Source organism: Gordionus sp. m RMFG-2023, chromosome 4 (genome assembly GCF_954871325.1).
Source record: "Gordionus sp. m RMFG-2023 chromosome 4, tfGorSpeb1-WG-v2, whole genome shotgun sequence".
Taxonomy (NCBI): domain Eukaryota; kingdom Metazoa; phylum Nematomorpha; class Gordioida; order Chordodea; family Parachordodidae; genus Gordionus; species Gordionus sp. m RMFG-2023.
Genome location: NC_088778.1, coordinates 27,004,935 through 27,017,765, shown reverse-complemented (window position 1 = coordinate 27,017,765; position 12,831 = coordinate 27,004,935). Strand labels below are relative to the sequence as shown.

Genomic DNA, 12,831 nt, shown 5'->3' with positions numbered 1-12,831 from the left:
AATATTTTTCTGGATAAAATACTGAATCGGCTTTAACAACACTACTATGAATTTCAGACAATTTTGTCATGAACCTTTGAACTTAATATAATTTATATTAATTTTTACATTGATTTTCATATAAATTGTAAATGACATCTACAATTCATAAGATAGGTTACCTAAACATGCTGGATTACATTTTCTGTGGAATTAAATTTTTAAATTTAAAAAAAAAGCGCTCAAAAAATGATTTAGTGTTGAAAAAAAATAACACATTGCCAAAAGAAACACATTGACGCAAACATATATTTTAATATCGTTTATATTTTGTATTTAATTATTAAATTGAAATCGAAAAAAAATAATTTATACAAAAAAAAGTAAATAAAACTTTAATTTTTTTTTCCATTTAATTGGGTTTCCACTATGATGTTCCTTGTCAATTTTCATAACTTTTAATGGCTGAAAATATGGAGTAAGCTGAGGAGGGGGGTAAGAATTATGGGTTTAAATTTAAAAAACTGGAGAATCGTTCACCAGTTTTTGGGAAAGCTGTAGCTACCCGTGTACACATGGAAACTAGCTATATGCTCAAATGACTATTGATAGTAAGAGAGTTCATCGTTTCAAATATTGCCCTTCGCAATATTTTCACCTGAAATACAATAACACTGATATTATAAAAAAAAAGTCCATACCTGATCCTAAAAATATTACATTTCAGATTGTGATTAGAATTATTCTTTACATTTATTTTTATAAAATTTTAATATATTATTAGAAATATACTACGATATTATAGATGGCGCTAATAAATTACTAGATAAATTATGCACTTATTTTAAGATTTTATGAGAAGAAAAAAAACTCTTGCAAATTCGAAAATTTAAATTTGTATCATAAAATATATATGATATTTCCTTGCATCATTGGATTTGATAAATCGAAAATATTTTTTTTTTACTTGCCTCAAACGAATATTAAAAAAATGTATAATCAATTATTCGTGTATTTATGGGTTATGATGTATAGCGTTGAACGTGATTGATTTATTTTTAAATCTGTTTTATTAAAATATTAGATTGCGTCATACTTTTATTGCTATATCCCCCAAAAAATTGAGTAGCCTCAGTGTGGCCTAGCGGTGATTGCGTCTATCACTAATAGAGGTCTTGAGCGGTTTTTTCGCCGTCCCGCCCACGCCCACCCCCTACTTTAAATGAGCATGGTCGGGTTTTTATGAAATATTTTTAGGCCGAGTTGAAAGATTTTTTAAAGTAATGGGCGTGTGTGGGCGAGTAAATTTTTGATATTTTTCAGCGGAAATGAGCAGAACAGACTTCAATTTATTAAAAATAATAGTTTTATTTCATAATATTGCATATTATTTATGTATACATTTAAATAAATAAATAAATAAGCCAAACCAGCCACTAAAATAATTTTTAAAATTCAGGCGGGTGGGCGGGTTAAACATAATTTATAGATAAATGGGATGACGGGTAAATTTTTTAGCTGGTGGTCGGGTTAAATAAATTTCAAAACAACGAGTACGCGGGTTTTTTGGCTGAAAATCCGCCCATTGCAGACCCCTAATCACTAATTGGATTATTTTGAGTTCGAATCCACCAAGAACCATTTTTTTGTAATCAACTAGGTGGCTTCATTAATATCTATTAAAATGAAAGTGGGTCTTTTAGTATTTTAACAAAATTTGGTCGTTGTTTAACTAATTTGGTAATTATTTAGCAAATTACTCTATAAAGACCAACACCATATATTATTACTCTATATTTAGCGAGAATGCGTCAACTCATATTAATTATAAATGATTTTTAAATGAAGAAAGAAGAAGAACATATCGGTTTATTTTTTTTTTGTAATTTATTTGAACGCTCATGCGTCCTTGCCATTTCTTAAACAAATAAACATTTAATGCCTTTTAATATATAAATAAATCTAAGTAAACAAAACTCTAAAAGCCAAGTTATTTAATTATTTAATGGATGAGCTCATTATCGCTCAAAAAGTGTAAAAAGTGTTTATTTTATATTTTTCACGTTTTAATATGATAACTAGCCATATTAAATTTGTTGGGTCGGGCTTATTAAGTTATTTAAAGCGCGGATAGACCACTTTAAATTTTTAATTATGCGAGTCTTGAAGGTGGAAGGGAAGTTGTGGTAAACAAGTTCATCAAACTTCACTAGATATTAGGATTGAACTTTCATAAATATTAGGATTTTGAAAAATCGTTTTTTTTCTGCCACCTTTATGAACAAGATCTCCAGGATTATTTAATATATTTTTGGCTAAAATCTTAATCGAGTCATTTTTAGAAATCGATAACGACAATTGTAGCTTTAAGTAAATATAAAAATCAATTTATTTAAATACATTACACTACCAATATTATATTTGCAAATGTTTCAATATCACTTTCATAATCATCAGTATAATCTGGCAATATTTTGTTGGAAATTCAATTATCACAATCATTTTTATAACTTTCACAAATTATATTTTTTTAAAAGAAATTTTATAAAGAAAATTGGTTATAAATAATTTTTAAGTATTTCAAAATTTAAGTCACATAATTTTTAAGCACATTTTGTGATGTTTTTCTAGCTGTTTTTTACGTGTTTTCATTATATATATATCCTATATAATATTATGTATAATATCTACTGTTTAAAAAAAATATATATTTTAACCATTTTCAAAATTATATTTATGGTAGCTTTATTACGCGATATTTTATTTTATTAGGCATTGTATTTACATGTTTTCGTTTATATATTAAATATATTATCTTACATTTTTGGGCCTAATCGAAAAAAATCATCTAATCGTGAGATATCCACAAAATTGCTAGATTGAGTTTATTAAATATTAAATTATATTGTTAATTAATATTTTATTAAATTTATAATTGTTCATATAAAATATGAAAACAATATTATTTAAATCCAAATTTCTATAATAATAAAATTAAAATAATATTATACGTGTTTTAATAATTTATTATTATGGTGCGAGAGGAAATTTAAAATAAAGAGAAGAAAAGGGGGGGGGGGCAAAAAATTTGGAAGTTAGGCTAAAAACTTTCACTGGAAATAAATATTCTGGAATTTCTAAGAAATAATATAGAAATTATATAGAATACTTTGATTTGAGTGATTATGGGCAGTGTTGTTTAAACAGCCCGATTAAGATTTTAGCCAAAACAATATTGTGTTTACCCCCCCCCCCTTAAAAAAATCAATTTTATTTTTTGGCAGAAATGGAATCAAAGCAAGAATGCAAGAATACAAAAATGCAATTTTATTCTCCAATGTTTATATTTTAAAAAGAGTTTCAAATAAAATCGAGAAGAAAATATTTGTCACAATTTATTTCATTAATCATACATACCTACATTGAGTTTTGTAAAAGGCTCATGAATAAATTCTTATTAATGAATTGAATAAATTATTTAAATTAAATAGTATATTAAAATATCTCTATATTTAACCCGTGATAGGGTAAAAATTTTCATCCGGATTTTAACATAAACCTATGAATATTGTATGGCATCGTTTTTTTTCAGTAACTTATTAATTTATATTAAACTATTTTTTTTGCAAAATTTCATATATTTTTAATTTCTATTTTGGCTGGAGTGCTGCTTTAACTCCTACCTTAATATCTTAAAGGAAAAAATTGCACTTGTTAATAAATAATTAATTACTCCAGATAACAGATTGAAAATGTTTTATTTATGATATGTTCGAGATAAAGATATATGGTGTAGTGTTATTTTTTCCACCATAAATTTATAATGAAATTGATTTTATATATTTTTTTGCACCATAAATTTATAATTAAATTAATATTATATACATTTAATCAACAAATTATTATATTTAATGACATTTAATTTAATTTAATATGGATGTAATTATATCATTGTAAATAGAAAAAGTGATCGTTTTTTTTAGAAGATGACACCGTGTAGGTTTATAAATATGCGCAGACAGGATTTTACTAATGGGGAGGGGAATTTTATTTTAGATTAAGATTACCTCAAGATTTTTAAATAATAGTTTTGTTTTTTTCATTTGTCAAAAAATTATTTTTTGATTTCAAGTCATTATTATTTTATAATTTGTAAACTTTTTCTTTAATTTTCATTCAAAATTATCGTTTATAGTAATACATTTTTAGAAGGTGGAGGGAGGGGGGGGGGGTCGAAGGGGTGCCCCCATCCCCATTGCTATGCCTATGGGTTGATACATGTTCACACCTTAACAGAATCCTTAAATTTAAATGCGAGAAATGTTTCCAAAAATTAAAATATAAACATGAATTTATTGTATTGCATATTTAAGGTTCTAAAGGGCAGGTCCAACCACTCAGGCCGTGAGTGACATCATCAATAAATAAACCTAGCCCTTGGTACAAAGAAATATTAATTTTATATTTTCTTCCGATTCTTCCTTTTTTTTTATTGCCTGAAAAAATTATCACGATTAAAATTAATTTTAAAAGAAATAAGAATGATTTTAAATAAAAATCATGTGGTATTATTGTAATAAACAGATGAGATATATATTTTTAAATTTATTTTGTAAAAAGTCGGGTCACGTTTTGACCTAGACCCAAAAAAATATTGTCACCAGGCTTTTAGCAGTCTCTGGCCTAATAAAGCCATTTAAATTATAGAAGCTTTTAATATTTAGGTGCGGATATAAGTAATGCCTGATTAGTATATTTATCAATCAGTTTTTCCGATCTATAAATAGAAACCGTAGATTGAATCTTAAATAATGGATTTTAAATGGCGATTCAAAAATCAATCATACATCTAAATACATTAAGAGTTTTTTTTCCCCTAATCAAAATATTTTTGAATCTTATGATTTTACGATCTTTTTATTATTTTATTTTTTTGTTTATTTAATATGTATTTTTTAAGGTAAAATAGTTAAAATCTCATTCAATCAAGATTTTCAAAAATTTGAAAGTATCAAACCTTTGAAAGTGTCCAATATGTAATACTTGACTAGTATATATTTAGTTAAGTGTGCTTAGAAATTTCTATAATTGGTATCAAGTATAGAAGTACTAAATAAATTATATCAAGAAAATTAACTTTTTATCGTATTTTAAAATACGAGTTAGATGTCTATGGCTGTAGCTTTGATAATTTTATATTTTAATAGAAGCAGCATAAATAAGTAGTCTAATAAACTTGTGGCATCTTTGGAAAATGTAATGCTAAAATAAGATGGATTGGCAGCGAAAATGAAAAAGATTATAATGGATTATTTTTTATGAAGCGCTAAGGAGAGCGATTGCTTAAATAAATACCAATTTTAAATGCATTTATATGCTTGTTATTATAAAAGGTGAAAACATCTATCCCATATCAATTATATAGCATTTGTCAAGTGTCCCTTTTAAAAAAAAAATTATTTGTATGTGTTCTAATTATTTTTTTAAAAGATGCAATAATGTCTTATTAAAAGATTATATTTTCATAGAGTTTTGCATTATTTATTCGTCCACTTTTCTAAACAGAAGAAAATATTTCTGAGATTAGTTTATATAACAGGAGTTAAAAAAAATTAAAAAATTAGGTGGAAAAAGGTATTATCAATTTTAATGACATGAAGAAATTTTTTTTTCTTCTAAATGTCAATATTAAATATTATAAAAAATACAATTTTTTTTCACCTGATCATATTTTGCATGTAAGGATGGGGGGAGGGGGGGGGTGAGAGTTCAACCCTAAAATTCCAGTTTTTAATATATAATGAATTATGACCAAAAAGAAACTAAAATAACATAAGTTTTAGATTTTGCCCTTCTTCTCTAATGCTTAAAAAGAGTAAAAAAAACTATAAAAGTAAAATAAAAGAAGTGAAGATTATGAGTAGAATATAATTATTAAAAAAAATAACCGATATAAAAATAATAAGAGCTCCCCGTAGAATTATATTACTTATCAAATTTATGGTCTTAAATTATATATTACATATATATAACAAATGGGTTTTAACCGGTTTCAAAATTATTTTTAAAAGTTACTTTTAGCGAATTGGTGTAAAGATAAGGTCCAGTTACTGTTACGATTCAATTACAAAGATTAAAATCTGGTATAAGCTGGATTAGTTCGGCTCAATCCGAATGATATTGTTCATGTATATTTAAAAGAATAGGAAATTAAATAATTTAAATATATAATATATATATATATATATATATATTAATAATGATTAGCATTTAAAAGATCTAATATTATTTTGTTAAAGAGATCATTTATATAATAAATTGAAGTTACAGAGTAATATAAATTATTTATCGATTTGTTCATTTTACTTTTCTTTCAAGAAAATTGCGTGTAAATTTATTTTTTAAAAATAATAATCTCAAAAATTGCAGTAAATTTGGATGAGCAAATACACCTCGTATTTTATGTAAATATCGGGTTTTAGCCAAAAAGCCAACCCACTCGTTATTTTGAAATTTTAAAAATATTTTAGAAAACTCGACCACGCTCTCCCATTGCATGCTTTTAAGTAGAGCTTGTTAAATTGGCTCTTTTAACCATTTTTACCACTCTTAAAATTTTGGGAGATTCCGATTATATTTTTCGGAAATTAGTGCTTCTAGAACTCGAGCATTTAGTTATCTTTTGAAATGTGGATAGAATTTTTTTTTCTCCGATGATTCTTTATTTCTAAAAAAATAAAGACAATTATGCTAGAATCGGAGGATTTTGATTTATTGTTTAAAAAAATAATATATCTGAATAGCCAGTTATTATACCGCATCCACAAAAAGATATGAATAGATAAGTAGACATATATGATATTTCATATTTAGGGTTTGCTGAGAAGCCTTTCGATATAGACCATTGATCGTTTGCCCCCTATTCATCTTGCCTTCTCTTATACCTTACCCCCTTTTAACCTTTACACCAATAAAAGTTAGCAGGAACAAAACTACACCTTCCTTTCATTAAAGAAGTCCCTAAATATAATTAAAAATATTATTTAAATGATTTGCGATATCAAATAAAAAAAAATTTAATTTCGTTTTTAAAAGGTTTAAAGGAAACATAACAAAATTCATAAATGATAAGAGAATTTAATCAATGTTTAATAGAATGAATTGTTAGGGAATGGCCAGATAGTTCATCTCACTATACTCATGTGATTAAATAGATTAAAATGACTATATGAAACCGAACAAATAATATAAAAATATTATATATTTTAAAAAAGCTATAATATTTGCACATATTTATTTTATTCTTCTTATTATTAAGGGGGGGGGGGGGAGGAGGTGTTTATATTTGGCATATTTGATAAGAGTTGTTGCCACAAAATTTGAGATTCACCACTATAGCTCTTCACAATTTTTCTAGTGTAAAAAGATTTAGAAATTGAAGGGGTAGTAGTTTTAATTATATGTTAAAGGAATCCATTTTAGAAGAATAATGTATATCTTAAATAAGGAAATAGACGGCACGCGCAGGCACATAAATTGGCCCTCGTTATAAAAAAAAATTTTTTTGACCCAGTGGTGGTATATCCTCCTTTTAAATCAAAAACATGGGAGCTTTGTTTCAAGATCCTCAAGTGCTGATCAAATAATAGTGGTCATAGGGTATCTATTCCCTTTTTTTCCTCTACGCTATTTCTTCTAAATAGCTAGATTTAATTACAATTTTGCCAAGTTGAGTTTCTAGATACAAAATATGGTATCTAGATGCAGATGTATAAAAAGCGGTACCTAAATACTATTAGAGGAATATTTATATTTTTAGATAATTTTGATTTAATTTTTTTACACAATTTTTTTATATAATATTTGACTTATATTTTAATTTGGATATGAATTGATCAATATTTTATAGTCACTAAAGAAATTCTAATTAATTTTTATAAAAAAATTTAATTATCTTATTCCCCACTACAACGAATTCCTGCGTACGTGGCTGCATACCTTACATAAGTATAATAAAAATTCTATCTGCATCTAGTTTTTAGACAATGCATCTAGATACATTTTCGGCGATGTAACTATATCTAGATCCACTTGAAAAATATCCGCAATTATGATAGCTAAACTAAATTCAATATCTAAAGTTAGCTTTAGCTTATTCAATATTTTACTGGTGGATAAAAATGCTCAATTTCTTCAAATTATATTGATAATGCCCAAATATGATATTCTAAAAAAATCAGCCAAAAAAATAATAAATAAAACTAGCCTGGTGCATGTCTTCACCTTTAACTATTAAGAGGTTAAAAACGATAAAAATTATGTATAATACTATAAGATCAAAACACAACAAAAATCTTTATTCTATTTTTCTAATTCAAAATAAACATGAGTAAATGTTTATATATTATGAAAATCCTTAAAATATTTGATATGAATTGTGATTATGTTTAGCACATATATCTTGAGTACGGCAATATCTGCATCCTTCATCTTTTTTTTGTGTATAGATGAATCAGTAGGGTTTTCACTAATGCAAACTGAGTTGCGTGCCCCACTTAAGAATGCTGCGGACTTCGAATTATATAAACTATTTTAATTTAAAATGAATAAATAATTATGTAAAACATATATCATGGATTAATTTAATAATATTATATAAGCTTTATAAGATTTTTAGCAATTATGAATTATATAATATTATGTTAATACTATAGTGAATCTTTATTTTATCCCTTATAGTCATAGTAATATAGTTATAATGACTTTAATATTAAGTTATAAAAATTATAGAGTATATTTATATAAAATATTTATAAAAATAATAAAGTTATAATAATAGTTACTTACAATTTTTCACAATTATTATAATATTTTAAATATGTAAACCTCGTTGATTTTGTTCTAATATGAAATAATATAAAACAAAATTAAAAGGCGACATGTCAAAAACAGATAAAAAAAATATTTTCAACACAAAAAATATATATTATGATATCATTTTATAACTCCATACTTAATATTTAAAGATGTCAAATCGTATGCCACTTCAAACAGTTCATGAAGCAATAATCACAGAACAAGTAACAATTAATATTAAAAATATTTTAATTTATTAAGAAACCTGATGAATATTGCAAAATGAGAATATCTTCAAGATACCGTTCTGAAGAACCTCATATTGGGAAATATAGGTTAATTAAAACAATTGGTAAAGGAAATTTTGCTAAAGTAAAATTAGCAAAACACATCCCTACTGGAAAAGAGGTTATATCTATTTTTAAAATATTTTATAAACAAATATATATAGGTTGCTATTAAAATTATTGACAAAACTCAATTAAACCCAAGCAGCTTACAAAAAGTATAATAATTTAATATACACATTCTTAATTTGTTGAAAGATATTGCTTTATTTATAAATTATTTTTGTATGAATCCTTATTCTTAATATACTATCTATTTAGATTATAATTGGATGATAGAACATCAATATAATAGTAACTTTTAACAGCTGCTATAATTTAAAATATCTTATTTGTTTAAATTTGAAAATAAAATATAATCCATGTTCATAGTTTGGAATTTCCCTTATTTTATCTTATTGTCTATGAGAAGTCATGCTTATTTTGTTTTATCTAGCAATCATTAGATTGTTTCATGTAATCCTTTAAAAATTGGAACTAATAATATGATAAATTTTTATACTTTATTTTTTTAGCTCTTTCGTGAAGTTCGTATAATGAAAACTTTAGATCATCCTAATATAGGTATTTGTTTATATAAATATATCTATTGTTAAATATTTTAATAATATAGTTAAATTATTCCAAGTTATGGAAACTGAAAAGACATTATATTTGGTTATGGAATATGCTAGTGGAGGTTAACCTATTTAAATATTAAAATAAGTAATAATGTTTTGTTAGGTGAGGTATTTGATTACTTGGTAGCTCATGGTAGAATGAAGGAAAAAGAAGCAAGGGCCAAATTTAGACAAGTAGAAAAATTCAATATATTTTTTAAATTATCAATGTTTCTAGATTGTGTCAGCTGTACAATATTGCCATCAAAAAAATATCATTCATAGAGATTTAAAAGTATAATAAATAATATTTTGACTAATTGGAAATTTAAATTAATAATAATATTAATAATTAATTCTATATCAATATAATTTTCAGCCTATATAAAGTTGCCAGGAATGATGAATTACTTTTTTTTAAATTATATACAAAATGAATGATTAATTAATATAAATTTTTGTTTGAAATAATTTTAAAAAATTTAAATAAAACCTTTATAATAATAATTATAAAATTATTAACAACTATGTTTACATATAATCAATCTTGCCAACTTATCTTAAGTTGCCATATCCTCATAACAAATAAATATATTATTTTGTTGGTTATGGAACTGCATCAGAAGTAAGCAAAGCCACCCATTGAGAATTTTTGCACAAGTTTGGCCTGATCCATTTTTTTTGCTGACCAGACCTAGTCCATTTTAATCTTTTTACTGACCTGACCTGGTCCATTTTAATTTTTTTTAAAATTTACCTGGCCCAACCTGTTAATTTTTTTTAATTTGCCCAGCTAGTGTTGTTAATGGCTTGATTAAGATTTTAGACAAAATAATCTAAATCCAATTTTTTCCCCAATTTCAATTAAGACCTATGAATATCTATTTGCATAATCATTTTATAAATCAATTGTGTTTAATATTATGTTGTGCATTTGTATTCGGATAAATAAATAATTTAATTTTATTCGAATTTACTATAGTATCTGCAGTTATATTAAGGTACGACCTGGCCCAGTTTCTATTTTTTACAAAGATCGCCCTTTCCAAGTTCTTAATTTTTAAAAATATAAAGCTTAAACATGAAATATGTTTTGTTGAACAACAAAATAAATAACTATAAAAACACTATACTTTATTAAATATCAAAATTCATCATATTATTTGTAAATAATGTTTACCTCTGCCCTGTTAATTTTTTTTACTCAACCTGACCCAAATAAAAAAAATTCAGACATTGCCAGGCTGAGCTTTACAAATCTATAATTTCCTATATTATTTAATTTTAAGACAGCTCATAAAATGCAAAGAAATAACCATATTGTAATTTATTTGTTTTCTTATAGTATTAATCAATTTCAATTTTAATGCCTATGCTGTTCTAAAATTTTTTACCCTGCCTATTACGATTTTTTTTAAATACCTGACCTAGCCATTTTAATTTTTCCAAACAAATTTGGATAAGCTGGGCTTTATAGATTTCTAATCTAAATAACCAGATGGGCCCTAATTTTCTAATGTTTAAACTTGTTTTAATTTAATGTTATATATATATTCATTTTTAGGAGGTCTATTGGACCTCACTATGCAAAAGTTTAATATTTAGGCAGAGCTTGGATTTGAAAAGGATATTTTAAAATATATAAGCTTGACTTGTTCCAGATTTTAAGAATTTTGATCATTTTATGGTCTATAATTTTTAATATTTTAGATAATTATTGGCTGTATTTTTTGTGTATTCTTCCAACAGGAAATCAGAAATATGAATAAATGTTAGATGATTCATTATATGACTTATTCTATCTTATTAATTGCTATAATTTAAATCAGAGATAGATTAGGCACAATGCATATGATATTGTCATGCAGTGATGAAGAAACTTCCCTTTTCGTTTTTCTTAATTAAAATTATTTTTGTATCATAATAATAATGCTATTTTTTTACTATTAAAAAATGTATGTACACTTCTGAGGCAAACTCTTCTTGTAGAAAATAAATGAAGTGAAAACCATGCAAAATATGTTGCTTACTTTTATTTTTAAAAATATTTGTTGGAGTAACAAATAAAAAAAAAATACTGGTTTTTTAAATTTATAAAAAGAAAGAAAAATTTGATAATATAATTTAGGAAATCCCAATATATTTTTTAAAAACACAAATTAATTTAAAATGAATTGTGTTGTTGATTATTTATTAAAAATATGGATTTAATTCAATAAATTTTGATATGAATAACCAACCTGATTATTGAAGAAGAGGATTTAGAAAAAAAATCTTTCACCCTAGCCTTGGCTTCAACAACCACTAGTAGCCTAGTGGGGATTTTTCCATCTTTAAAAAGAATAAAACTTTTTGTATATACAGAATGAGTCATAAATGGATTATCCAATATCACTGATTTCTATTGATAATAAATAAAAAAAATTAAAATCTAACAATACTTAGTAATTAAGTACATGAGACTCAAAAGACATAATCTACTTGTGCATCTTAATATTTTATATGATTTTGCAAGTAAGTATTGATTTTGAGCAATTCCTTCAATATTTGGCTGATATCAATTTTGAAAAATACTCACACCATGATTTCATAAATAAAAATCTATCAAATTTATAAGAAAGAAAGAAGATTTTTTTTCTTCTCGTTTGTAAATTTCAATTCTTAAAATAATAAAATATTTTTAAAAAAATAACTAAACACTGATGATTTTAAATTTACTTTTTTTAAAATTAATTATGTAATTTTTTTTTGATATCAACATTGTCCAAAAAATATTGTACCAATGCAAATATAAATTTAAAAAAAATTAACCAGGAATTTTTAGATTTTTGAATCTGTCTCAATTTTGGATTCTTTAAAATCATTCCGTTTTACTCAATCCAGATAAGATATATAGGTCAGATTTGAGCCTAGTTCTAGAGCGTTTAAATATGCTATAATAATTTTTTATATATTTTCTTTAAATTTTTTCTCTTAACCCATTTTTTGTCGAGGTTAAAATTACCCAATGATGTATGTATATTACTAGATTGGCGATACTAAACATACAA

General features: G+C 24.7%; 1 protein-coding gene across 2 annotated transcripts in view; it reads left to right on the top strand.

Annotated features, from left to right (window-relative positions):
* The window catches only part of LOC135928959 (MAP/microtubule affinity-regulating kinase 3-like), a 33,563-nt gene that overhangs the window by 10,288 nt on the left and 10,444 nt on the right, over positions 1-12,831 (top strand). The window contains exons 2-8 of one of the 2 annotated variants that reach the window (XM_065465417.1): positions 9,006-9,059; positions 9,097-9,243; positions 9,287-9,340; positions 9,698-9,746; positions 9,796-9,861; positions 9,906-9,976; positions 10,020-10,076. In XM_065465417.1, coding sequence (XP_065321489.1) covers positions 9,006-9,059; positions 9,097-9,243; positions 9,287-9,340; positions 9,698-9,746; positions 9,796-9,861; positions 9,906-9,976; positions 10,020-10,076 — 498 coding nt within the window. Of the gene's footprint in view, positions 1-9,005; positions 9,060-9,096; positions 9,244-9,286; positions 9,341-9,581; positions 9,639-9,697; positions 9,747-9,795; positions 9,862-9,905; positions 9,977-10,019; positions 10,077-12,831 lie in introns of those variants that run through there. The other variant, XM_065465418.1, reaches the window with a different exon arrangement.